This window comes from Plodia interpunctella, chromosome 1 (genome assembly GCF_027563975.2).
Source record: "Plodia interpunctella isolate USDA-ARS_2022_Savannah chromosome 1, ilPloInte3.2, whole genome shotgun sequence".
Taxonomy (NCBI): domain Eukaryota; kingdom Metazoa; phylum Arthropoda; class Insecta; order Lepidoptera; family Pyralidae; genus Plodia; species Plodia interpunctella.
Window position 1 is genome coordinate 3,345,661 of NC_071294.1, and position 23,332 is coordinate 3,368,992.

At 38.3% G+C, this 23,332-nt stretch overlaps 4 protein-coding genes across 4 annotated transcripts; 1 reads left to right on the forward strand and 3 right to left on the reverse strand.

The window, feature by feature from the left end:
* The first annotated feature begins 1,068 nt into the window (after positions 1-1,068).
* Positions 1,069-4,992, forward strand: LOC128670022 (uncharacterized protein). The gene is made up of 5 exons (XM_053745406.2): positions 1,069-1,162; positions 3,228-3,445; positions 3,549-3,747; positions 3,870-4,074; positions 4,631-4,992. The coding sequence occupies exons 2-5, from the start codon at positions 3,355-3,357 to the stop codon at positions 4,880-4,882; spliced, it is 747 nt and encodes a 248-aa protein (XP_053601381.1). The 5' UTR covers positions 1,069-1,162; positions 3,228-3,354; the 3' UTR covers positions 4,883-4,992.
* LOC128669886 (uncharacterized) lies at positions 1,325-3,238 on the reverse strand. Its single transcript, XM_053745147.2, has 2 exons — positions 2,240-3,238; positions 1,325-2,103 (listed from the first exon to the last, which is right to left on the reverse strand). The coding sequence occupies exons 1-2, from the start codon at positions 2,952-2,954 to the stop codon at positions 1,412-1,414; spliced, it is 1,407 nt and encodes a 468-aa protein (XP_053601122.1). The 5' UTR covers positions 2,955-3,238; the 3' UTR covers positions 1,325-1,411.
* Positions 4,993-8,967: 3,975 nt separating the features above from the next.
* LOC128669960 (uncharacterized) lies at positions 8,968-10,250 on the reverse strand. Its single transcript, XM_053745276.2, has one exon. The coding sequence runs from the start codon at positions 10,040-10,042 to the stop codon at positions 9,239-9,241; it is 804 nt and encodes a 267-aa protein (XP_053601251.1). The 5' UTR covers positions 10,043-10,250; the 3' UTR covers positions 8,968-9,238.
* Positions 10,251-10,312: 62 nt separating this feature from the next.
* Positions 10,313-21,514, reverse strand: LOC128669827 (uncharacterized protein). The gene is made up of 19 exons (XM_053745016.1): positions 21,361-21,514; positions 20,876-21,184; positions 20,390-20,466; positions 20,185-20,307; positions 19,155-19,375; positions 17,713-17,853; positions 16,922-17,598; positions 16,432-16,667; positions 16,106-16,275; positions 15,567-15,707; positions 14,981-15,052; positions 14,316-14,498; positions 13,916-14,000; positions 13,298-13,420; positions 12,767-12,990; positions 12,184-12,360; positions 11,625-11,867; positions 11,319-11,444; positions 10,313-10,831 (listed from the first exon to the last, which is right to left on the reverse strand). The coding sequence occupies exons 2-19, from the start codon at positions 21,174-21,176 to the stop codon at positions 10,663-10,665; spliced, it is 3,489 nt and encodes a 1,162-aa protein (XP_053600991.1). The 5' UTR covers positions 21,177-21,184; positions 21,361-21,514; the 3' UTR covers positions 10,313-10,662.
* Positions 21,515-23,332: the final 1,818 nt, after the last annotated feature.

Here is a 23,332-nt window from a genome sequence, read left to right on the forward strand (position 1 = left end):
GTTATTTCCGAGATCCATTTTTTTCTAAAGTATAACTTGTTATTTTGAACAAATACACATAATTCAAGTATATAGATATTAGTTAATGTTAAATAGCCCTTTTCTTTAAATATATTTCGTAATGTGTCATCTGCATACAAGTTATGTATTATGCGTATACATCTTTTTTGAAGCAGGAAAGTGGAATTTACGTTAACATCATTGGGGGAATCCCAATAGATAATTCCATATGTGAGGTAAGGAAAGACATTTCCAAAGTATGCAGTTCGGGCAACTTCAGCTGAAGAGCTTTCAGCAAGTATCGAATCTATATAAATCTAATCGAGCGTAACAGTAACTGGATATTGTTTTGTTAATTTTATCTATGTGCGATTTCCAATTTAAGTTACAATCAATATTGACACCTAAAAAGTTTGTTTCGTTTACGTCTTCAATTTTTTTGTTAGTTTCGTGAATATTTAAACTACTTACATGGTTCCTTATTATAATTTCTAAATTCTGTATTATGTTTGTTTTTTTGTTAAATTTATTGTTAAGTTTATAGATTTAAGCCAATTTATTGTATTATTTAATGTCTTGTTGATTTCTTCTTCAAATTTGTTTGTATCTTTAGTTGTATCATATATCAAATGAATAGAGTTGCATCATCTGCAAACATGACGCACTTGTGTTGTGTAATGAATGAAAGTTCATTAACGTAAATAAGGAATGGGAGTGGACCAAGTATAAGTATTACCCTGAGGAACGCCGAGAAGAATTTTAGCCTGGTCAGATTTGACTTCCTCTATTGTTTTGCTGATAGGATTATACTTGTCAATGACTACTATTTGTTTACGGTTGCTTAGATATGATTGAATTAAATTAAGTGGTAAGCCTCGGATTCCTAGATTTTCCAATTGTTTAAGAAGGATGTTATGTTGTATATATATAATGGATTTAGTAAGTACTTCGTATAAGTACGTATTGTTCTCTGCTTTTTTTCTATTTTCGGCGGCGGCAGGCAGGCAGGCAGGATTCGGCAGGATCGTCAATGATTTTCTTTTTTTATAGGCTTCTAAGCTGTCACGGTCACAATTTTGATTTGTCAATGTCGCCCGCCACCCGGCTTCGTTTCGTGGAATTTATCTATCAAAAACAGTGATGGTTGTGGATTGTGGATCGATAGACTCCACCAAAACAATTAGGCACATGGCAAACATGGCGTCACTGTAGCTAGGGAGGGGAATATTCGAGACTCGCTGATACCTAGTATGAAACTGGTAAGTAACTATTGTGAATACAACTTAGTATGTGTATATTATAACTATACTTTATTTATTTTGGGAACAGAGAACTGTGTGTGCAAAGGAAATAATAAAACTCCTAATTGATTAAATGTACTTTATTTATTGGAATAATTTGAAAAATTGTTCTAATCAGAATCTAATTCTTCAATCCCTGACATTCTTTCAAAATCTGAATGTGATTCCAAATCACTGTCATCGCTGTCGTCATTTACATTTATGACTAACTCTCTTGCGTCTTCTAAACCTTGCTTTTCCCAGTACGCCTTCCGTAACCGGTCCACGTGATTAATTTCTTTTTTCCAATCGTCTTGCGTTATTGATTGTATGGCTTCCCTGGCTAGTTTTTCGATTTGTCTCTCTGACTGATCGACATTCTTGTCGGCGACTCTTTGTTTGACCAGGTTCCAAATGTACTCAATAGGATTGAGGTCACATTGATATGGTGGAAGTCTGAGGACTTCGTGACCGCTCTCCTCTAAAAGTTTGTCCACTAAATATTCTTTTTCCGGTCGGTTGCGAATTATAATATAATTCAACTCAGCCTTTGTCATTCGCGGGTCAAACGTAATGTTTCTCTCGCTCAGCCAATTCTGCATGTCTTGTTTACGAGCGGCCATAGTAGGAGGCTTATTTAATTGCTTGCTGTGGTAGGGCGCGTTGTCTATGACAACAATACTGTTAGGTGGCAAATTTGGAATTAGTTTTTCGGTTAACCATTTCGTGTAGTTTTCTGTGTCCATTTCGTCGTGGTAATCCCCTTTACTACTTTTACATTTGTATAATAAGTCTGCACCTTCGACGAACCCAGTCTCTCCTCCTGAAATACAAAGATATAAACATTAATAAACAGTGTAGTGACATGAACAATAGTTAAATTATTAAAGTAGAATATCACGTACGTGCAGAAATATTAATTATATGGAACCCTAATAAGACAGCTCATTGGGTATTACCTGCGTGAACGATTATCCAGCGTTGGCCAGCACTATCGTTTTTTCTTATGCCTGGGACCGTTTGACTTTGCCAACACTTGTTGACAGTGTAATGCGAGTGGACCCATGTTTCATCGGTAAAAATAACAGGTTTTTTTTCCGGGCCCAAGTCGTCGTTTTCTTTTAATCTTCTTAAGTAACGTGCACGCCACGCTGCTATTTCAGGTCTTTCTATGAGCACGTCTCGTTTTTTGGAGCACTTTTTGAATTTAAATCCCAAACTTTCTGTTATAATTTTTCGCAGGGTCTCTCTTTGACCAGGAAAGTTAAGATCTCTCTTAACAACGTTTAAAATTTTTTTCAATGTAGGCACTTCTTTGTACACGTCATAAAAGCTTTCAATTTTTGTTTTAATTGCACAAATCATGAAGTCATCAATTTCCAGCTTTTTCTTTTGTTTTCGCTTTTTCCCTGGAGTGGGTAATTTGACTGTCTCTGTTGGGGCTTCGCTTGACGTACCCGGCTGTGGTGAAAGCCTTAGTTTCTCCAAAACTTCTTTTTCCTCGTTTTTTATTCTGGCCAATGTGCGTCGACTAATGCCAGTAGCCGTACACACTCGCTTTTCCACTTGAGATATTGGAATAGCTATTCCATGCAACTTTTCTTCCTCAAAAAAATGTAATACTTTTAATATCATTGTCCTTTCGGACCCACGGATAGTTTTTTTCCTACCCATTATGAGGTTAACAAAAAATATCAACAACAAAAACAACACGGGACTTTTAAACAACACAGAATGAATTAATAACAATTATTTAACAAAAATTAACAACACAAACTCAACAAAAACCCAACTGACAACGAAAATTTTAGGAGGCGCGAAAGCACGTGGTGTAACTGCAGAGCGCGAGTACACGACTGCGCGTCACTAGGGAGAGCGCGGGGAGGTGAGACGAGGTACGGGCGCCGAAACCGCATTCCTGTCATGCGCCTAATTGTTTTGGTGGAGTAGTAATTATCAACTAATTTGTACAGATTTCCGCATTAGTGTATCGGCGAAAACGCTCTATATTATATTATATTAGATATACTATATATTAGTGTATAGTTGTTTATCGTATGAAGTAAATGACAATATGGCTTCAGAATTTGTGAAAGGCCTATTATTGTCGCTGTTGTCTCCAGAATGTTACGAAGAGTATTTTACAAAGTACAACTTTCTTGACGGTACCTAATAATTTTTAATAATGAAGTAATCATTATATTGTTTTGCTTTTTACTTAAATCGATTTTCTTTGTATATTATCGTGTCATGTGTTACATATTTCAGTACCATGTTTCAAGGCATCATTAAGCAAAGGACTTGGTATCGGTATAATAGCGGGTTCCATTTTGGTGAAGGTACCTCAAATCTTGAAGATTCTCAACAGCAAAAGTGCAGAAGGCATCAATTTCTATGGCGTCTGTCTTGAACTATTTGCAATCACTGCCAATTTTGTTTATAGTTTTGTGATGGGTTTCCCATTCAGGTAAGTTTTGCACTAGTTACAGTCATACTTAGTTTTTAGAAGTCTTAATTCTTATATATAAATTAATAATATTTCTCGTCAATTCATAGAACATTAAAATTGTCAATATTGTTTATTTTCAGTGCATGGGGAGAGGGAACATTCCTAGCAATACAGACTGCTATTATAGCTGCTTTAGTTCTCTACTATGGAGGTTCTTCAGGACTGGCCACAGCCTTCCTAGGCTCATACACTGGAGCTGTGTCTGCATTGATAAGTGGTTACACACCTACTGACATTCTATGGTCCATGCAGGCTGCCACTGTACCCATCATTTTAGTAGCTAAGGTAAACACTTTTACAATATCCTTTTATGTTTCCCGTATTGGACAGAGGACTATGGGCTGAGTGCTCAGATGATAAAAGATAAAAAAAATCTGTGTGAAGGACCCCATTAGTTTATTTTAAAGTTCAGTTTGTGTGACTTAATTTTGAACTAAATAAAGTATGAACTTTGATCATAAATTATTACATTTGTTATCTCAAAATATTAAAACACCAGAGATTATATAAGATTCATTTGGCAACTTCGGTGGTGCAGTGGTATGGTTCTTGCCACTGAACCGAGAGGCCCTGGGTTTGATCCCCGGTCGGGTCATGATGGAAAATGATCTTTTTCTGATTGGCCCGGGTCTGGGATGTTTAAATATAGTATCGTTGAGTTAGTATCCCATAACACAAGTCTCGAAGTTACTTTGGGGCTAGCTCAATCTGTGTGATTTGTCCTAATATATTTATTTATTGCCTTTGATTTGATTCATACTTTAGTACTGTACCCAATTACATTAAAAATTCACACTAGTGTAAACAAAGTTAAATTTGATCTTTGTTTTTTTTGTTTCAGACAATTCAGGTAGTCACAAACTACAAGAACGGCAGTACTGGCCAACTGTCAGCCATTACATGCCTCATGCTATTTGGTGGCAGTATTGCCAGAATTTTCACTTCTATCCAAGAGACAGGAGATTTCATTATCATCCTCACTTATTGTGTATCAACAGCTGCTAATGGAGCGCTGGTCCTGCAACTGTTCTGGTATTGGAATGTTGACAAGACCAGCAAGAACAAGATCAAGAAGAAGAAGAAACGCACGTAATTTTAAGTGAACAATTTCAGATCAATTGTTGTGATTACGATCAATTAATTTATATAACATTGAATCAATGTCATTGATGATTTGCATAATATATTTAGTCTTTAATTTCATGTTGAATTATTTGCTATATACCCTATAATAAAAAGAACTTGTTCTAAAATCTTATAGCTATACGTCGTATCTCCCGTGTAGATGTCATAAATAGAAATATTTTTACTTCTATTAGAATACTTACTAATCACACACAATACACATACGTCAGTACCTACCTATATAGTTAATAGGAACGTCACGTCACTGACACTTATTAGATAACAAGTTTCCTATGTAATAAAAGCAGTTAGGTATCCAATTAGCAAACCACACATCTATACAAGTGTCAGACAAACAAGTGTCGGAACAATCCATCCAAACTTAAACTTGCCAGTAGTTTGTTTGTTTGTTTGTAAACTCTTTATTGCACGAAGAAAACACATACAAAGAAAGCAGTGAAATAAAGAAAGAACGCGTACAAAGGCGGACTTATCCCAGAAAGGGATTTCTTCCAGTCAACCAAGTATTTGAAAGGAAAAAATTCAACGCACAAAGTAAGGTAGCGTAAGATAAACGTGCAAAGTGAAGAAAAAAGAAGTACACGAAACATCAAGTATCAACAAGCAATGAAAAGTTAAATAAGTATACTTTAAAACTACACACAATAAGTACAAAAACAAAATAATAAAAATATAATAAAACCATATATAAATACTAATATAAATAATTAATTATAACACTCAAATATCTGAGGCCTGTTCAAAGTGTCCCTTCAGCTGGGATTTAAAAGAGGCAAGTGAGGGAGCCACCTTTATTTCAAGAGGAAGACTGTTCCACAGTTTCGCAGCACGCACAGAGAATGAGAGAGCAAAGGTCCGAGATGCACAAGAAGGAATTTGTAACTTAGGAACATTACATGACCGTAAGCGGCTATCAACATCACGGAAAGAGAATTTTTCATGAAGGTATTCAGGGAAAGACGGGTTAAAAAGAACATTGTACAGAAGAGAAAGAATATGTAAGTTATGGCGAAGGCGGATGGGCAGCCAATTTAACTGACGACGAAAGTCAGAAACATGGTCAAATTTGCGAAGACCGAAAATAAAGCGAATGCCCTGATTCTGCAATCGTTCCAGCCTATCATACTGCTCCTCCGTGACATCCAAGAAGGCAACATCAGAGTAGTCAAGAAGAGGAATAAGAAGAGATTTAATAAGGAGAGTTTTAGTGACAGTGGGAAGAAAAAACTGCAACCGGCGAAGAGCATGAAGTGAAGCAAAAATTTTGCGGCTAATCTCATCAATGTGCTGGGTCCAAGAAAGCGTCTCGTCCATGATGATGCCAAGATTCTTAACAAAAGGAGATAAAGGAATGGTTTTGTTGTCAAGAATAAGATCGGGCACCACCAGATCTTTAAATTTATTAATATAAAAAGGACTACCTATAACAATGGCCTGAGATTTTCCGGCGTTAACTAAAAGCCCGAACTGATGAGACCAAGTCGCAATTTTATTCAAGTCCGAATTAATGGTGGAGAAAGCGTCCTGAATGTTTTCTAATGGGGCAGCTGAGTATATTTGAAGGTCATCAGCGTATAAATGAAATTTTGAGGAGAGAGAATTCGTGATGCCATTAATAAAAATCGAGAAAAGAATAGGAGAAAGTATGCCACCCTGAGGAACACCGGCAGAGAGATCAAACCAGTCCGATAAACAGTCATTAAGTAGAACACATTGACGACGTCCGGTCAAATAAGACTTAAACCAACTAAGGGATAAAGGAGAAAAATTCAACTTATTCAAGAGGGCGATAAGAATGTCGAAATCCACAGTGTTGAATGCACTGGTAAAGTCTAAAAGAACAAGGACAGTCAGAAATTTCTTATCAATATTTGCCCGAATATCATCCGTGATCTTAACCAGCGCAGTAGTGGTGCTATGACCATTCCTAAAACCAGATTGAAAGGCGCTCAAGTGGTTGAAGCAAGAAAGATGGGAACTCAGTTGCTGATGAACATGATGCTCGATGATTTTGGAAAGTAAAGGAAGGATGGAGATAGGACGAAGGTCACAAGGGCTAGATGGATTAAGTTTTTTAGGAAGGGGAATTATATGGCCGAGCTTCCAGGCGGATGGGAAAACACCAGAAGAAATTGAACAGTTTATTATGTTAGTAATTAATGGGGCAATAAGCAAAGCAATAGGTTTGATCATCTCCAAACATATACCATCATTGCCTACTGCTTTGGACTTAATGGAGTTGATGAATTTGACAACTTCATCACTCGATATGTTATTAATGCAGAATAGAGGAGAATTAGAGAAAGGTTTAGCAAAGATGCCATCCAAGGTTGCCTGCTTAGTTGTGGAGGAAAGAGAAGAAGGAGGAGTACAGAAATGTTTGTTTAAGTCGTTAACATCAAACACAGAGTCACAACCAGTTTTTTGTTTACCTAAACCTAAGCTCCTTAAGAAGTTCCATACTTTGTTGGAGGGACAATTCAGAACATGCGAATGAATGTACTTTCGCTTCGCCTCCCTACACTTTTTATTGCACAGGTTGCGTAGACAAACGTAATTGGCACGATTTTCTTCAGAAGGGCACTGCCTCAATTTTAGTTTAGCGCGGTCTCTTCTAGCCATGAATAATTTGATTTCTTCCGAAAGCCATGGAGCAGGAGCATGCTTAACCCGAACCGGATGTAAAGGAGCATGTTTATCAAAAAGACGCAAAATAAAAGTATTAAACAATTGGATCTTGGAATCCACATCAGATGCAGACAGCACATCATACCAGTTGGATACGGCAAAATCTGCCTTAAACTGCTCCTCCAGGATTGCACGAAAATCACGAACCATAACAACTCTGTGTCTATGCTTGGGAGGACGCAACCTGAATGACGCAAAGATTAAGTCATGTGCTGAAAATCCTAATGCGTGAAATTGGCCGTGAGAAGAAACAAGGCTGGGGGAAGACGTTATGATGAGGTCAAGAAGTGACGGAGGGCCATTGTGGGGAAAGTGTGTTGCGGTCAGGGGAAGGACATGTAAATCCAAAGAATGGAGGAGGGAGTTGAGAGATTTCGATCTAGAGTCATCTTTAATAAGACATGTATTGAAATCACCCATGATGATCAGATGATCAAAACCATTACGAAAGTCGGAAAGCATTCTTTGAAAAGAATCGAAATAATTAATATGAAGTGAAGGGCTATAATAGACCCCAAGAAGTATTTTAGTATGAAGGAGAGAAACTTCAAGAAAAAGGTGTTCAGGAGATTGAAATACGGAAGGCGACAGGGACAAGATTTTACAAGGAATATCGCTACGAAGATAAATAGCTACACCACCACAACGCACCATTTTAGACACTCCATTGCAGGAAGAAATGTAAGTCCTGTCGTTTCTTATAAGGCGAAAACCGGGAAGAGGATACAATGTAGAGGGAAGCGAAGGTTTTAAGAAACTTTCCGAGATGAGAATAGCATGAATGCGAGAGGGGGAAAAACTAGACAGCAACTCAGAATAATGATCAGGGATGCTTTGCGCATTTATATGGACAACATTGAAATTTTTGGCTAAAGAGGAGAAAGTTACATTTAAATTATCACATAAAGACGGAGTTAGATCATCATTCGCGCTGAACAGACTATCAGACGAAGAGGATAAGGAGAAGAATTCATCATCAGAGTTATAGCGCAGTACATCAGACATAGAGTGTAAACAAAAATATATTATAGTATAAACCAATAAATAACACAAATATCACTAAATAAAAATTAAAACTTAAATTAAATTTAACTGAAATAAAATTCCCTTCAATTACTTGCCAGACTCAGTCACTTTAGATACAATAGCCAATATAATGACTAACAATATAACCAACATAATAACAGTGTATGTATACTGTAATAAAAATTTGCAAACGGGCATTCAAAAATCAAAAAATCACAGTGGTAAAACATTATAAATTAACGATACATTATAATTAATCGATATGATACAGTTAAAATAGTCGGACAGCAAAAAAAAAAAAAAGTGAAACGTCAAAGTCAAACTTGACAGCTAATGGCTCAAAATGACTATTAAATGAAGGAGCGTGCAAAAATAACATTAACATGAACTACCTAAATTTTGAACGTGACAAAGTGTGTGGGTCAGAATTTAAATGTGTTTACCAGTAAAATATGTATAGAAATACCCTTAAAATACAATCCACAAAAAAAAAAAATTAAAGTACAAAACACCGCTAGTAGAATGAAATATAAAGATACCTACTGAACTCAAGCTAAAAGATACCGGCGACAATACAGCAACGGAATCCCTAGACCCTCGACGGTTTGGAATGAAGCCGGGCACTCGGGGCCCGGGTTGACTTGATGGACGGAGGGCCTGCCTTCTTGCTAGAGGGGGCCGTGTTAGATATATCTTCAACCGCCACCGTCGCCGCTGGCTTATCACTGCACTTAGCGGCCGCATGCTCTTCAATTACCGCTGTTAATTGTGCCCTAGTGGTGATCTTCTTTCTGGAGCCTTTGACAGTCACAACGACAATCTTTCCATCGCTCGTCCAGCAACCGCTAATCCCTAAGGCCTTACGTGCTTCAACAAATACCGCATGCCTAGGTGCCGTTAAGAATTCCGAGAAGGTCAAGCCACTTCCCTTTAAAAGCTTTTTAGCAGACCATATATCACGGCGGAAAGAGATGTCTCCACATCTAAGGAGGATGGGACGCGGTTTATCTGCTTTAGGGGATCCACCCATACGCCAACATGCAGAGAAAGAATTAGAAGTGACCGAAATGTTCAATTTATCACGGCAAAGCTTTACTAGGATGTCTGCAATGTCTTCATCCTTCTCCTCAGCGAGTCCATGAAGAAGCAGCATACTGGATCTTGACCTCATTTCAAACTCATCAAGAGCACATAAAACCAAATCCATCTGGCTGCTAAGACCCGAGACAGCCTTCCAAATAAATGTCTTGAATGTTTGGTACTCACTGTTTGAGACAGAAGAATTGTCCGCAGTAGCTGGGCCATCTAGAGACTGTTCGAATGATGTCATCCTGGAGTTGAACATACTCTTAAGCTCTTCCATGTTTTTGCACAGCTGTGATATGGCGTCCATTATGAGATGACAATGATGAGGTGTAGTGGAAGTCCAGGAGATAGTGATAGAAGTGAAGTGAAAAAGACTGGCAAGTGTACTGAAGTGAACTAATACATAAGGTAATCAAATCCACCCAATAAATAGGTAAAAACTAATTATTCAAGTAAATAAATACAGAGCAATAAATAAGTTGTGTGTATTTTTTGACAGCTACCGCCCAAAAAGTTTTAGAAGAAGTGACAATAGATCAAATAGATGCATTTTTACATGCAAAATAAAACAACAGAGTGATTAATATTTCATTTATTTGAATACCTATTTCTAGTGCCTTACATAATATAAGGAACATTATAATATAATTAATGACTTCGTAATAAAGGTGTGGCACTAAGCCATCAAAACCCACACAATGGGAATGTGTGGGAAATGCTTACATTGAAATATCATACTCTTAGTATCAGAAAATAATAGACGAAGCATGACAACTTATGGCAAAATAAATGTAATGTAATACATTTTGAATTGAAAACACAAAATTAACTCGTAACTTAAAATATTTACATCTACGGAGAATGAATTTGAATTGAACTCGTGCAGCACCCTAACCACTAAATCTATGTCTTGTAATATTAGTAGGATTATTCTTTAGGGGGTTCCTCTGGGGCCTTCTCTTCTGCCGGTGGTCGTTCCTGTTGCTCGTTGCCGTCAGCCCACTTTCCATCGTACTCCTTGCGATCCACGTATCTCTCTTCTTCATACTCTCCTTCGCTGCGGTGGCTGTCACGTTCTGCAGAGTACCTGGAGTAGCTGAAACAATTCAAGATTGTCAAATTTCAAATTTGGGCTACAGTACCGCGCAACCATAATGCCGGCTGGAGCCGGTGTGTATTAATTGTGGACACTGCAGAATATTTGGCGAACTTTGACGGATTCGGCTTACGTTGCTGGTTTTTCCTTGTGGTAAATAAAAGCATTCATACAAACTAAGCAATGTTTGTGCATTCGCTTCGGCGTCTGAGTTCGACGATAGTGTGGGGGCGGCATAAAGGCACACACCGCTATGCAGTAATTTTGCTGGACCGTCGTATGGAAACTAACTACAATTTTTTGTCACTGCAATGTGAAATGGATTGGTCGAGATTGGTTGATAAATGGTGTACCTTGGCTGTCAAGACTATGTGTTTATTAAACACCCAAACATGCCAGCCAAGAGGATACACTTTCATTTCATTTCCTCTCTTTAGACGGTACTTTGTACAGTACAGTGACGGTACATGAGTGCAGTAACAGTTACCTATCCCTGCTGTCCTTGTCCCTGCGCTCGGGGCTGTAGGAGCGCGAGCGACGCGTGCGGTCGGGCGATCGCGAGCGCGAGTAGCGCCCGCCGCGGCGGTCGCGGAAGTCGCGGAATCCGCCGCCCCTGTGAAACAATAATATTACACACTGTAATTACTGATTGCGAAAATGTGACATGTAACCTAATGACGATATAAGAACTAATATAATACAAGAACTAGGAGTCAAACAAGAATAAAAAAAAGTTTATTTAAACACATGCCGGCATGATAATATATATGTATTTAATGGAACAAGAAGGTACCTGAAAGGTCTTCCTCTTCCCCCACCGCCTCTCCTAGGTCTGAAGGGTCTGCCGCCCCTCTGACCCCTATCCCTCCACTCGGGGTTGAATCTTCTGCCATCATCCCTCCTGAAGTCACCCTGTCCACGACCTCGTCCGCGGCCGCCACCATTGTACGTGTGGAATCGTGGCCGATAGTAAGTCCCCCGTTCAAATCCGCCCCGACCGCGCCAGTTGCCGCGGCGGTTGAATGTGCGCCGGAATCTGGGGATTGATAAAAAGAGTGAAATATGTATTTGAGATATATGTACTTAAAAATCATCAAACATTACTATAACTCGTGTAATGTCTAATTATTTATACTCCCTAAGCAACTATTGCTAAAATACGTTCTAGACTTTTTAAAAGATTTATAATATTACTACTGAAAATAAAAGCTTTTATTTAACTTGGCATATATACGTACATATATAGACGAAGATTCAGGTGGAATTGATTATTCAAAATTTTGAATACTTCTTATCTCTTTCATTTATTTAAATATTTTCAACTAAACGCAAACAATGGGTCACCTGCTCACCTGTCTCCGGAGCGGGAGCGGCTGCGGCTGTAGTAGGAGCGGCTGGCGTCGGAGCGCGAGCGCGAGCGCACGGAGCGCACGGAGGCGGAGCGGCGACGGCGCGAGGCGGCCGACCGGCTGCCGCTGGACGAGCGCGAGCGCGAGCCCGAGCGGGATCGGTACTTGCGCGGCCGCGACCTGCGCGGGTGGACCTCTCACATTACCGTATCACATAATATTACTGTCTTTGGGATTGGTGGAGATTATTTGCAAAAGGCTGGTTCGCAGAGCGTTTCGATCGCTGCGGCTGTGCGGTCATTACAATCCGTCAATTTTGTTTGTTTTGTTTGCGCGACCGCAGAGGTCGAAAGGCTCGCGTATCATCCAAAAAAAGGGACCGGCAAAAACGTCATTTGACACATTCTAACTAATATTATAAATGCAAAAGTAAGTTTGTTTATTTATTACCCCTTCACGCTCTATGTACTCAACCGATCTTCTTGAAATTTTGCATACATACAATTTGAAGTATGGAAAAGAACATATATCGTGAAAAAAATACTGTTTGTTAACTGTAGATCATAATCGAGAGTCAACCACGCACCTGCTCCTGGAGCGCTTGTTCTCGCGGCGGTCGTCGTCGCTGGAGTTGGAGGAGCGGCGGCGGGGCTCGGGCGGCGAGCGGGGGCGGCGGGCGGCGGGCGTGGGCGGCTTGATGCGCGTCACGAACTGCTCCGGCCGGCCCTCGCCCACCGACACCGGCGTCTCGCCCTCTTGCGCCAACCGGAATGACCCGAACTTGTCCAGCACCACGTTGCCTTTGCGGACCTGGGCATATAACTAATCATTTGATGGTGCACGATGTCTTATGATTCGGCCGTCATAATCCGATGCCATTTTCTCTGTAGCGATTATAGTTGTTATATCTTTACAGCTAAAGTATTGTTTGGTGAGCATTTATTTTGGCAGCAAAAATATTGAATTCACTATCTTCAGGACTAGGACTAGGACTTCAGTCACAAAATCTATGAGAGCTCATCCTACTAATCAATGTCAAATGAAATCACAACTAACGTCACTAAATGGAAGTAGTTCACATATTGAGTCGAAAAAAGGTCAAGAAGTATATATTTACCGGCGGGTGCGGGGGCTCCGTGCCCGGCGGGTCGGGCTCCCTCTTGCTGTTGCTAGAAGACAACGGCGCCGGTTCCTTCATCGCCATAGCACGACGCACTGATACGTTCTTATCGCCGACGGGCTAGGGAATTACGAACAAATTAGATACATTATTTAATACAATTTTATGGCGAATATTCACAATATATTCCTTAGAAATCCGGCCCGTATGACGCTTGCCGACCTATCAACGCAGAAATTTATGAGTTTCGACGTCAATGCCAAAACGTATAGAAAACAATGGAGTGGCAACGTGCTACGTCGACGCAACGGAGCAATGGAGCCGGGGCCTAATTGGAATATTTAAATAATGTGGAATTGGAATATAATGCCTAATTGGAATATTAAAAACGAATCTTAACTAATATTATAGATATAAAGATGGGTTTTTTCAATTTCACACCAGTGTGGTGAGGAATTGTAATTACTCAAGTCGTCAGTATAAAATAAATAAAATGCATCCATCCAATTCTATGTATGAGGAAATAATGCAATATCGTGACTATATTATGTTTGATGCTTGAAATAAATTATTTATATTCAAAAACTAAACAAATCCTATATTGAGAATAGATACCTTGCTTTGTTCCTGAGAGTCGTCGGAACTGTCCTCGAAGGCGTAGCGTTCTTTGTAACTCTTTGGAGCTTCCTTTTTCTTCACTCTGAAATAAACACCCAATATTATTCGAATGAATAAATCTGAACAAACCTTATAACTCGCTTCTTTCCCTCGTCCTCGCGTGTTACCAGTTACACTCGGAACTGTAACGCCCCAAAGTCCAGGATTCGCGTAAAAAATAACCTTTATATTTTGGAGATTTGGTTAGGCCTTTACAACCGGCTGCCTGCCTGACGTCAACCCTTTTTGGGGATGCTAATGTTGCTAAGGCATGTGTCATCTGTTAGTCGCCTTGTACGACATCTGCCCAGTACGTCCTTTTCTAGGGCAAGTGTCGGTAGTAAAAAGATCAACTCACGAGTCCTTGACAGCGCTCATGGACATCTTCCACTTGGGCTTCTCTAGCGGCGGCGGCGGCGCCTGGTCCAGCGGACTCAGTGAGCCGCGCTCGCGCTTGCCCAGCACCTCCTTCTCCACCATCACGTGGTACGCGCTCAGCTTCGACTCCAGCTCCTCCAGCCCTTGCATCTCCTCCATTATCCTATGGGGACAATTCGATTCAAATTTAGCCAAAGTTGATGTTTATCTCGGTTGAATCCTACCCAAAATCCAGTATTCTCGTCCATAACAATCTATTGGCACTTGGATAGTAATTCGATACTATCTATAGTGATATTTCGACTGAACAATTTGTCAAATCATGCCGTGTATGAGAATACGAAAAGTATCTCAAAGAGCAAGTTCTACGTAAATAGCGGCCTTCCCAGAGGATACACATTCGGCAAATCACCAGTCTTAAAATGACAATAAAAACTTCAAAATTCTAAGGTATATTTTTATGCGGTCTCCGGGCTTCAGAACATCACAGCCGGAAATACAAGGGGAACAAGGGAAGATGAAAGAGAGAGAAATGTTATATCTAGAATTTCAAAAAATCAATGGCGCAGCCTATTATTTTTATATGAAATGAAATTTTATATATGTAACAATTTATCTGTGAAAATAAAATGTGAAATAAATTACCTCTTATCATGTTTTCTGTCATATTCGCCATCGGAACTGAGGTCTCTCTTTGCTTTTCCCTTTAGTTCTTTTCTGCAAATTAATAATAATTTTATTCTATCCATCCACTGTAGGTAGTTTTTGTGTTATTTAACTTTATTGCTAATAAAAAAAATTACAATAGGCCGACTTATTGCTAAAACATAAACAGTAAACCTTTCGATACTTTGTCATGTTGTTCCATGTGTTTGATTAAATATTTAATACCCAGAAATACTAATAGTAAGCCCCTTTTAACAAGACGCGTGTTTATTTCAGGTAATACATCAGAACAGTATAAAAACCTAATACAAATACCAGTGATCCATATAATGATATCATATTAGTTATTAATGTATAATCATAACTAATATTATAAATGCGAAAGGAAGTTTGTTAATCAATCTTCTTGAAATTTTCCATTCATGTAGTTGGAAGTACGGAGGACATAGGGTACCTTGAACACTGCAAAATAACTATTTCCGTGGAAAATTAAAGCAGGTGGACCCGCAAGCAAAAGCTAATTACTAATACATTACATATTATGTGGGATTAGTATTTTATTTACCTGATGGCATCTCTCAGTTTCTTATCGCTAATGTTCTCGAGGTCGCGGAGGCTGTACTCGTTGTTGCGCGCCAACTTCGCCTTGCGCTTGTCTTCGCGTTCCTGCTCTTTGCGTTTGCGCTTCGATTCCTTCTTCTTCTTTCTATCAAATCACATTAATAACCTCATACATACATTTTATAATTTGATATTTTTTGTTTTGTGCTACGATTCTGTAAGTGTAATATAATTTGCATGACTAAAGTGTTATGTCGAATATAAGATCATAAAAACTTATAAAAGTTGTGATATGATCCGGAATTTTTAGTAACTTGAACTAATGATCAATATATTTATTTTCAGTCAACTTATTTGATAGCAGAAGAAAAGTCCTAATGGATTGGGTCGCTGCGCTGCGCTATAGTATGTTGAGAACCAGAAAATGTTGTGACAATAGTGTACATACTCAATGTAGCCATTCATGGCCGCCAACGCAGTGACAATTTCTCATCAGGTGGACAGCATGCTAGTTTGCATACTCAGAATTATAAAAAAACCTACTTGTCTTTCTTCTTCTTTTTCTTCTTGTCGTGGTCAGGCCCCGGCTGCGGCTGCTGCCCCAACTCCTGCATCTTGCGGTTGCGCTTGTACTGAGCCGTCTCTTCTAGGAAGTTGCGCACCTTGTCCTCGTAGTCCGAGTCCTCTTTCGTCATCTCCAGGAATTTGCGCACCTGAAATCAAAATTGATCAAAACTAGCAGTTCCAGAAACGTTGATAAAACTTTGGGCTTTCTTCCTTAGGCTTTGTGATTAGATGAGTACTCGCCATTATTATGTGTTAGGGGGAAGGGAGGGGCTCCCCGCTAAAATAAATGGAATTTTACTAACCTTTAATTCATAATCGATATCGGCTTGCGACCTCATAGGCGCCGGGTTAGCCTCCTCGACGGGCGGCGGGGGAGGCTGGTAGCCGTACGGATGGTTGAACTGCGAGTTGTGAGTGCGAGACGCGGAGTCAGCGTCGCCCAGCATCGCCATCCGCTTGCTGAGCGGCGAGAGTGACCGCTGACGCTTGTTGTTCGACTGCGAGCGACGCTTCTTCTTGCGGTTCGGGCCTTCTGAATCTAAAAGGGAAAAAATCTTGATTTGTGGTCTTTTTATTTTAAAAATTATGTTGATAAAGTTTGTCAGTTACTTAATACCTATATGCATAAAATATAATATAAAATTATTTATTTCATCCTATTCTGTTTTTTTATTCAGTTCATCTATTTTATTTTTACGAAATAATGATTTAATAAAAATCATTATTTCGTAAAAATAAATTAGATTGCCCCAATATTTCTTAATTACTTAATACTAGATAAAAGTACCATACCACTTGAATCTGATGACGATGACGAAGACTCAGAAGACGAACTAGAGCTTGAAGAGTCACTGGAAGATGACGACGAGCTGCTTGATCGCTTTTTCTTCCCTTTCCCACGCTTCTTCTTCTTTTTCTTATCTTTCTTCTCAGTCAAATTCAAAAGCTGTTTTAAAGTCTCCTTCATCTCGAAAGACTTAGCGCCAGTCAAACCAGGAAGTAATAATTCCGCTGGCTCAATTAGAGGCTTGGTTGTCGAAGTCTTACTCTTCAAAAAGTCTAGTGAGTTCTGTGCCTCCTCATGGAACGGTATAATCGCTAAGCAGTCTTCGTAGGCCTTTTGCGCTTCAGTAATTTTGTTCTCATCCTCGTAACTGCGTCCAAGTGCAACCAGAGTCTCGCCCAAATATTTCCTAGCATTTGCGTGGTTTGGATTCAATTTCAAAGACGTTTCGAAATCTTCTATGGCTTTTTTGAAAGTTCCACTGTTAGCATATAGTGCTCCTCTTGCGACTAAGCCCTCGACGTTTCTGGGATCTATGCTCAATGCTTTGTTGAGGCACTGGAACGCTTCAGAGTGGCGTCCTGCCTTGAAATGCTCAATGCCTTCAGCGACCGAGCGGAACGCCCACTTGCTGGCTTGGGCCTGGCGAAGTTCGTCAGCGTATTCCGTACTAGCAAATCCTCCCCTGAAATAACAAATATTATGTTTAAACGTTAGCTTGTAAGAATTTAAATATAAATAAAAAATTCTAATTTTAAATAGGTTAATTTACATGATATTTTTTTTTCATTGGACTTACCTCAATGATGCAAAATTGGTGCAGTGCATATTGGAGATGCCTAGTAGTTCTGAGAGATATTGGACGCAGTTGGGGTTATTGAAGCCTGGACTCTTCTCCAAAATGCCTTCATAACTCTCTCCCTTCATATCCACTGTTTTCCTATAGGTAAAACAATTATAATTAACATCACAAACTAACGATAAAACTGCGTTCATTTTCCTTTTCATAACATGAGATATTGCTTTATGAATTGACTGTAATTTCGAAAATTATCAATAGTCAAGCATTAAGCCTATAAGTCGTTTTAATGTCACACATACGTTTCCTCACCTGTTCCATGGAGCTGTTCAAAAAATGTTATTTAACTTGTATTTATTTCGTTCACACATAAAGATAACATCATTATTTAGGTGATGCCGCCGCGGCTATGTGACATTAATATGAGCAAAGGGTCGGCTACCGTCACAACATTGCGGCCGTGACCGACCACATCTTGGGAATCGTTGCTATACCTAGAAAAGAACACCCTATAATAATGGCGGGAGTGCATCCATTTGCCTGTACATAGGTGTCTGATGCGGACGCTGAACACACGATGTCATTGTTCCTCAGAGCCTCGCGTCAGCTAAATCAATAACACCCGTAGCTAGTTGTTTCGTTACAAATAAATAACTCCAACATCCAATAAATTGTCATTATAAAAGTCCAATCATAATGGTCTCAGATATTGCTGGAATATTAAATATTAGCTTTAATACAGAATTACAAGGCCTGTTACAGAGAGCAGTATGCAGTGACCCTAAATATGTACTGACCTTATCATAAAAAAAGGTGTAAATAAATTTCAAATATTCCGAAGTTCCTCATTAGAATCTAAAATGTGTTTTTTATTCTTCTGTTTTGAAAGAAATTTCCAGTCTCATTGTCAAGTCCTACAAAACATGCAATATTTCTCACATTTTTGGTGAACTGTGATTTTGTACTGAAAAGTGATCAGAAACCAGTGAAAACATTCATCCAACAAAGCTTCTTGGAAGTATTGTTACCAAATACCTACCCATGTGTACAGAAATATTCAAATACAGATGTGTAAAACCACCACATTGCATTCTTTACATATTTTTCTACAAAAGCAGAGGTATTGTCTCATTAACTTGTTTTATAAGTTTTGGGCCAATTGCTACAGTCTCATATCTTCAAATAACATTCGACATTCATTGTTCCAGAAATAATTATCCTCTGTGCTTCAAATTCCTCACTTTTTGTGTTCCATCCATTTATTCCAACTTATTCCTCATATCCATTGTGACTGAAGTAAATTCATATATACCACTGATTTTATAGCGTTTGAGAACTCACAAATAAATAAACACAAAACAATATACTGTGTTGAGTTGTCAAAAGTCCTGTAAAAGTGTGGCAACATTGTGATTAATAAGATAACATTATTCTGTACGTACTTGTAGACCAGTGGAAAGTCATCTGTGCTGAGTAGTCCTAGCGGGGGTTTGGGTGGAGGATCATCGGGGCCCCGAGTGACTCCTTTCATGCCGCAGACCATTTTGTCCGTATCGGGGATCACTTCAATCACTTCACAGCACACAGTGTCATTCATGAGGTAGTTTCTTGACACATTTTTCTTGTCCACTGCTGGTATGATATTCGAAACCGGTAAAAATGCCTGTACAAAAGAAAATTACTGAGAATTAAATTGAAAAAAATATGACATGACAAAAATTTTTTTTTAAATTTCAAAATATTACATAATTATATATGGTTCATGACTTTTACATCCTACATCAGAATCATTTGGTACCTACACTCCAGGAGATCACACAAATATTTTTCATAAAGTACAAGTTACAAACATATTACAGATGTCTGAATGTATTCTTGGACTCAGTTAAGTATCTAACTAATCCATATGTATCAGCAAGAGCTTTCTATAAACAGAAACTTGTTTATTAAGTCGTGGGCAGAGCAGAGTCAGACTATAACACAATATTGTGAAATACTTGCTATCTATGGTGCACAAGCATCGCAAGAAATAATATTAGCCCTAATACATTATGCATGCATGTTTAACATATGGAATTGTAACATATGTGTAGACTATGCGTTGATACATCCAGTCATAATTGACCATATCTCTTCATTCAGTACTTAGTTTATCTAAGTTGGTATAGAATCTACACAAGAAAAGTAGCTATTAGTTTGTTTTACTGAGTGTGGAACTGTGATAGGTACCTATCACAGTTGTACACCCATTGTGATCACAATGAATCTAAAACAGTAAAGCTGCAGTGTGTTTGTCTAAACACACTTTCCAGAGTGATTCAAACAATTCTTGACAGTTGATGAGATATGGGATTAAGTCCGCCTTAGTTTATGTATCTACCTTCTTTTAGTTACAATTTGTGTTTTATATTTCAACAATAGTTATTACCAACAATTTTTAGTTATTAGATAATGTTAGTGTATAAACAATACCTTCACATTAATATCTGCAACATATCTGGAAGTTGGTCCGGCTGTGCATAGAACCTTCAACATCATTCCCGACGCTGTTCGGTTGATCACAGCTCCTATGATTAGCTCCCCTGTCCTCACATTCTACAAATAAATAAAACTTGTCACAATGACATTACTATCCTAACAACTGAACATTAAGGAACATTTATTAAGGAATACTTACATCAAAGAAATGCCTAAGTCTTGCAGATTTGTCGACATTCAAAAATGTTTCAAACGGTGGCATCAGTGCAAACAAATCTGAAACAGAACAATATATGTTTAATTACATTACACCCAAACACCTATTAAACTTTTACAAGAAGATACAGGGAATTTGCATATACACACTAATATGTTGAATACAATAAATAGGTACTTTAAATACTATAGGCCAACAGGAAAAATGTCATTAATTTAAGTGCTCATATTAGAATATGTCACTGATAAGACTGGGTTGATAAGGAAACTCCAATGCATAATTTAATAGCAACAAGCTAATATGTTTGATACCAACCTACTAGAAAATGCATGTGGTAATAGGTACTCATGTCAATATAATTGCTAGTTTTGTGTACATACTTTTATTGATTATTTCCAAGGTCTTTACAATCGACAGCCAAATGAACCATTGCATCGACTCTTTAAGTATAAAACAAATGCAACTTACTATCTTCCGGTGTAGGTGCATCAGCTCCTAAGCTCGACGAAGACGGTGCTTCTTCTTGGACCGAAGAGTCGAATAAAGCATTAGCTTCTTTAGCAATGAATTGGTGGAGTTTTAACCGCTTTCCACGGTCCTGGAATGTCAGGTGCTTGTGCCGTGACTGGTATACTGCGAAATCCAGTCCACCCACGCCCATCTTAGCTAAATCATCTTCTCCTCTCTCTGCTTCCCACGTCTTTTGCAATTGTTGACCATGATAGTTGATGGACTGCGCCACCAAGGACGCATCCAATGTAGTCTCCATATCGATAGCTGAGTAAAAACAAATAATTATAGGTACTTACTTATAATGTTAAAAGTACAAAATAAAACATTACATTTTTGATAATAATTTAAACCGGCGCCATGTTGCAAAAAGACATGTGTTGAATTTCATATGACGCCAAGCTTTTCGTGTATTTATAACCAAATCCTCTATATATACGCACCTCACGAAAAGTCAAAAAAAAATATCACTATGCAATATGTAATTTCCAAGTATTTTAATCCATCGTAGATATTATTTTGCAAATTCACTTCACACGAGCGAGAATATCACACAGATCAATGATGAATGAAGTAAGTAATAAACGAATGAATGACTGGCTGGTACGCCATTACTGAATGATATTAATGAAGCTTGTGGTGTTCTTGCCATAAAAAATATTATTGAATGAATGAAACAGTTTTGAAGTATAAAAAAGGAACACGGAGTGGCAACATTGACATGTTTAGAAAATGGCGCCATTGTTTAGCTTTTCCGGCGTAGTTTTCCGGAAATGCAAAATATAAAAACCGCAGATTTAAACCGGAATATTTCGATTGGTATAGTAAACGAATGATTCCTGCAGCCCGTGCAATATGCACGTGTAATATGTCAGCATACGTGTACGTATTATGCTAGCGAGCTCTATTTTATCTATTGCATCAAAATAGTTAATCATTAACACAGATAAAAGAACAGTAATGTTCTTATGTCTGTGTTCGTTAAACACCTTTAGGTATTTAACTTTTTAGTCGGCCGTATCTTTCTCATAACTGAGCGTTTCTTTCTCGGTTTATTCTGCAGACGAGTCCAGGGTATGCATCTTACTTTGTAAGGTTCCATAAAAAAAAAGAAATGAAAAAATCGAACCCTTATAGGATCACTCGTGTGTCTGTCCGTTCGTCCGTCTGTCAGATGGGATCATGGAATACATTCGAGTGACATTCTTGCGATGGCCCTTGATTTCCGGAAAATATTGAGCCTAAAATTTTGAAAGAAGAAAATTAATTATTAAATACCCTTACAATATAATTCATTGCTTGTTGCTTACAGGAACCGTTCTACGTCTATCGTTGCGTTGATAATTAATTCTAATTTATACGATTAAATTAATCGTAAAGTAACATTATCTTATCTCAAAGAAGATACAAAGGAAAACTTAAATCAAACAGACGAAAAATAATACAAAAGGGCTCGTAACACGCACAATGAGCGAACAATACATTAATGTAATATTTCAGTATTATATAGACGTTGTGGCCATATCTTGCATACTTCAAAGAGTCATTGGGAAGGTCTCACTCAATAGGAGAGCCGAATACAAAGGACGAAAAGAGGGCTAGGTAATGGTAGACACAATGGACCACTGTTTGGACTAGGAGGAGGCCGCCCGCTATACAATGGTGGACCGCGAAACTTATTTTATTCCTCTAACTTATTTATTTTCTGTACCCATCTACGTGTAAGTATAAGTAGTGTCAAAAATATGATCGTTTTTAAGTTTTTATTCACTAACATTTTTTACAATATACCCAGTAAGTATACAAAAACAACTTCGAATTAACATAAATGTAGACTTTCCATAGGTACTCCGATCAGCTCTCAGACACTTTGCATGGGAGAACAAAAATAATTTATCCACATAGATTTAATTTGAAAATAACTAAGTTTCATCATACAACTCCAAATTTGTGCATTAAAATCATCCTCTTTGTAGAATTTGTATTTCTTATTATACATTTATTATTATTTTTATATTATTACCTGTGCTATTACTTATTAGAATCTTATAAGTAAAGTTCTACTTTTCTTTATTATTGAAACAGCAACAGATGAGACATGTCACGGCTATCAATGGATTTAATAGTTGCATAAAATTGAAAAAATCTACTCTAATTCTATGAATCTATTGAATAACCACCTCGACTCGCATTTTCTCATTGGATGTGGCGTAAAATAACTGCCTATTGAATTCTAGAATACTTGTAGGTGTGTTAAGCTTAGTTCAGCGGTAAGGCTGCAGCCATTTCATTGTACCATTGTTTCTTCTTATTTGCCTGAGAAGGGTGTGAAAGTTCCCTTTACCATTGAAATGTTTTGCCTCGAACAAGAGGAATTCGTATGTAGACTCGATACAAATATTAACCGACTGGACA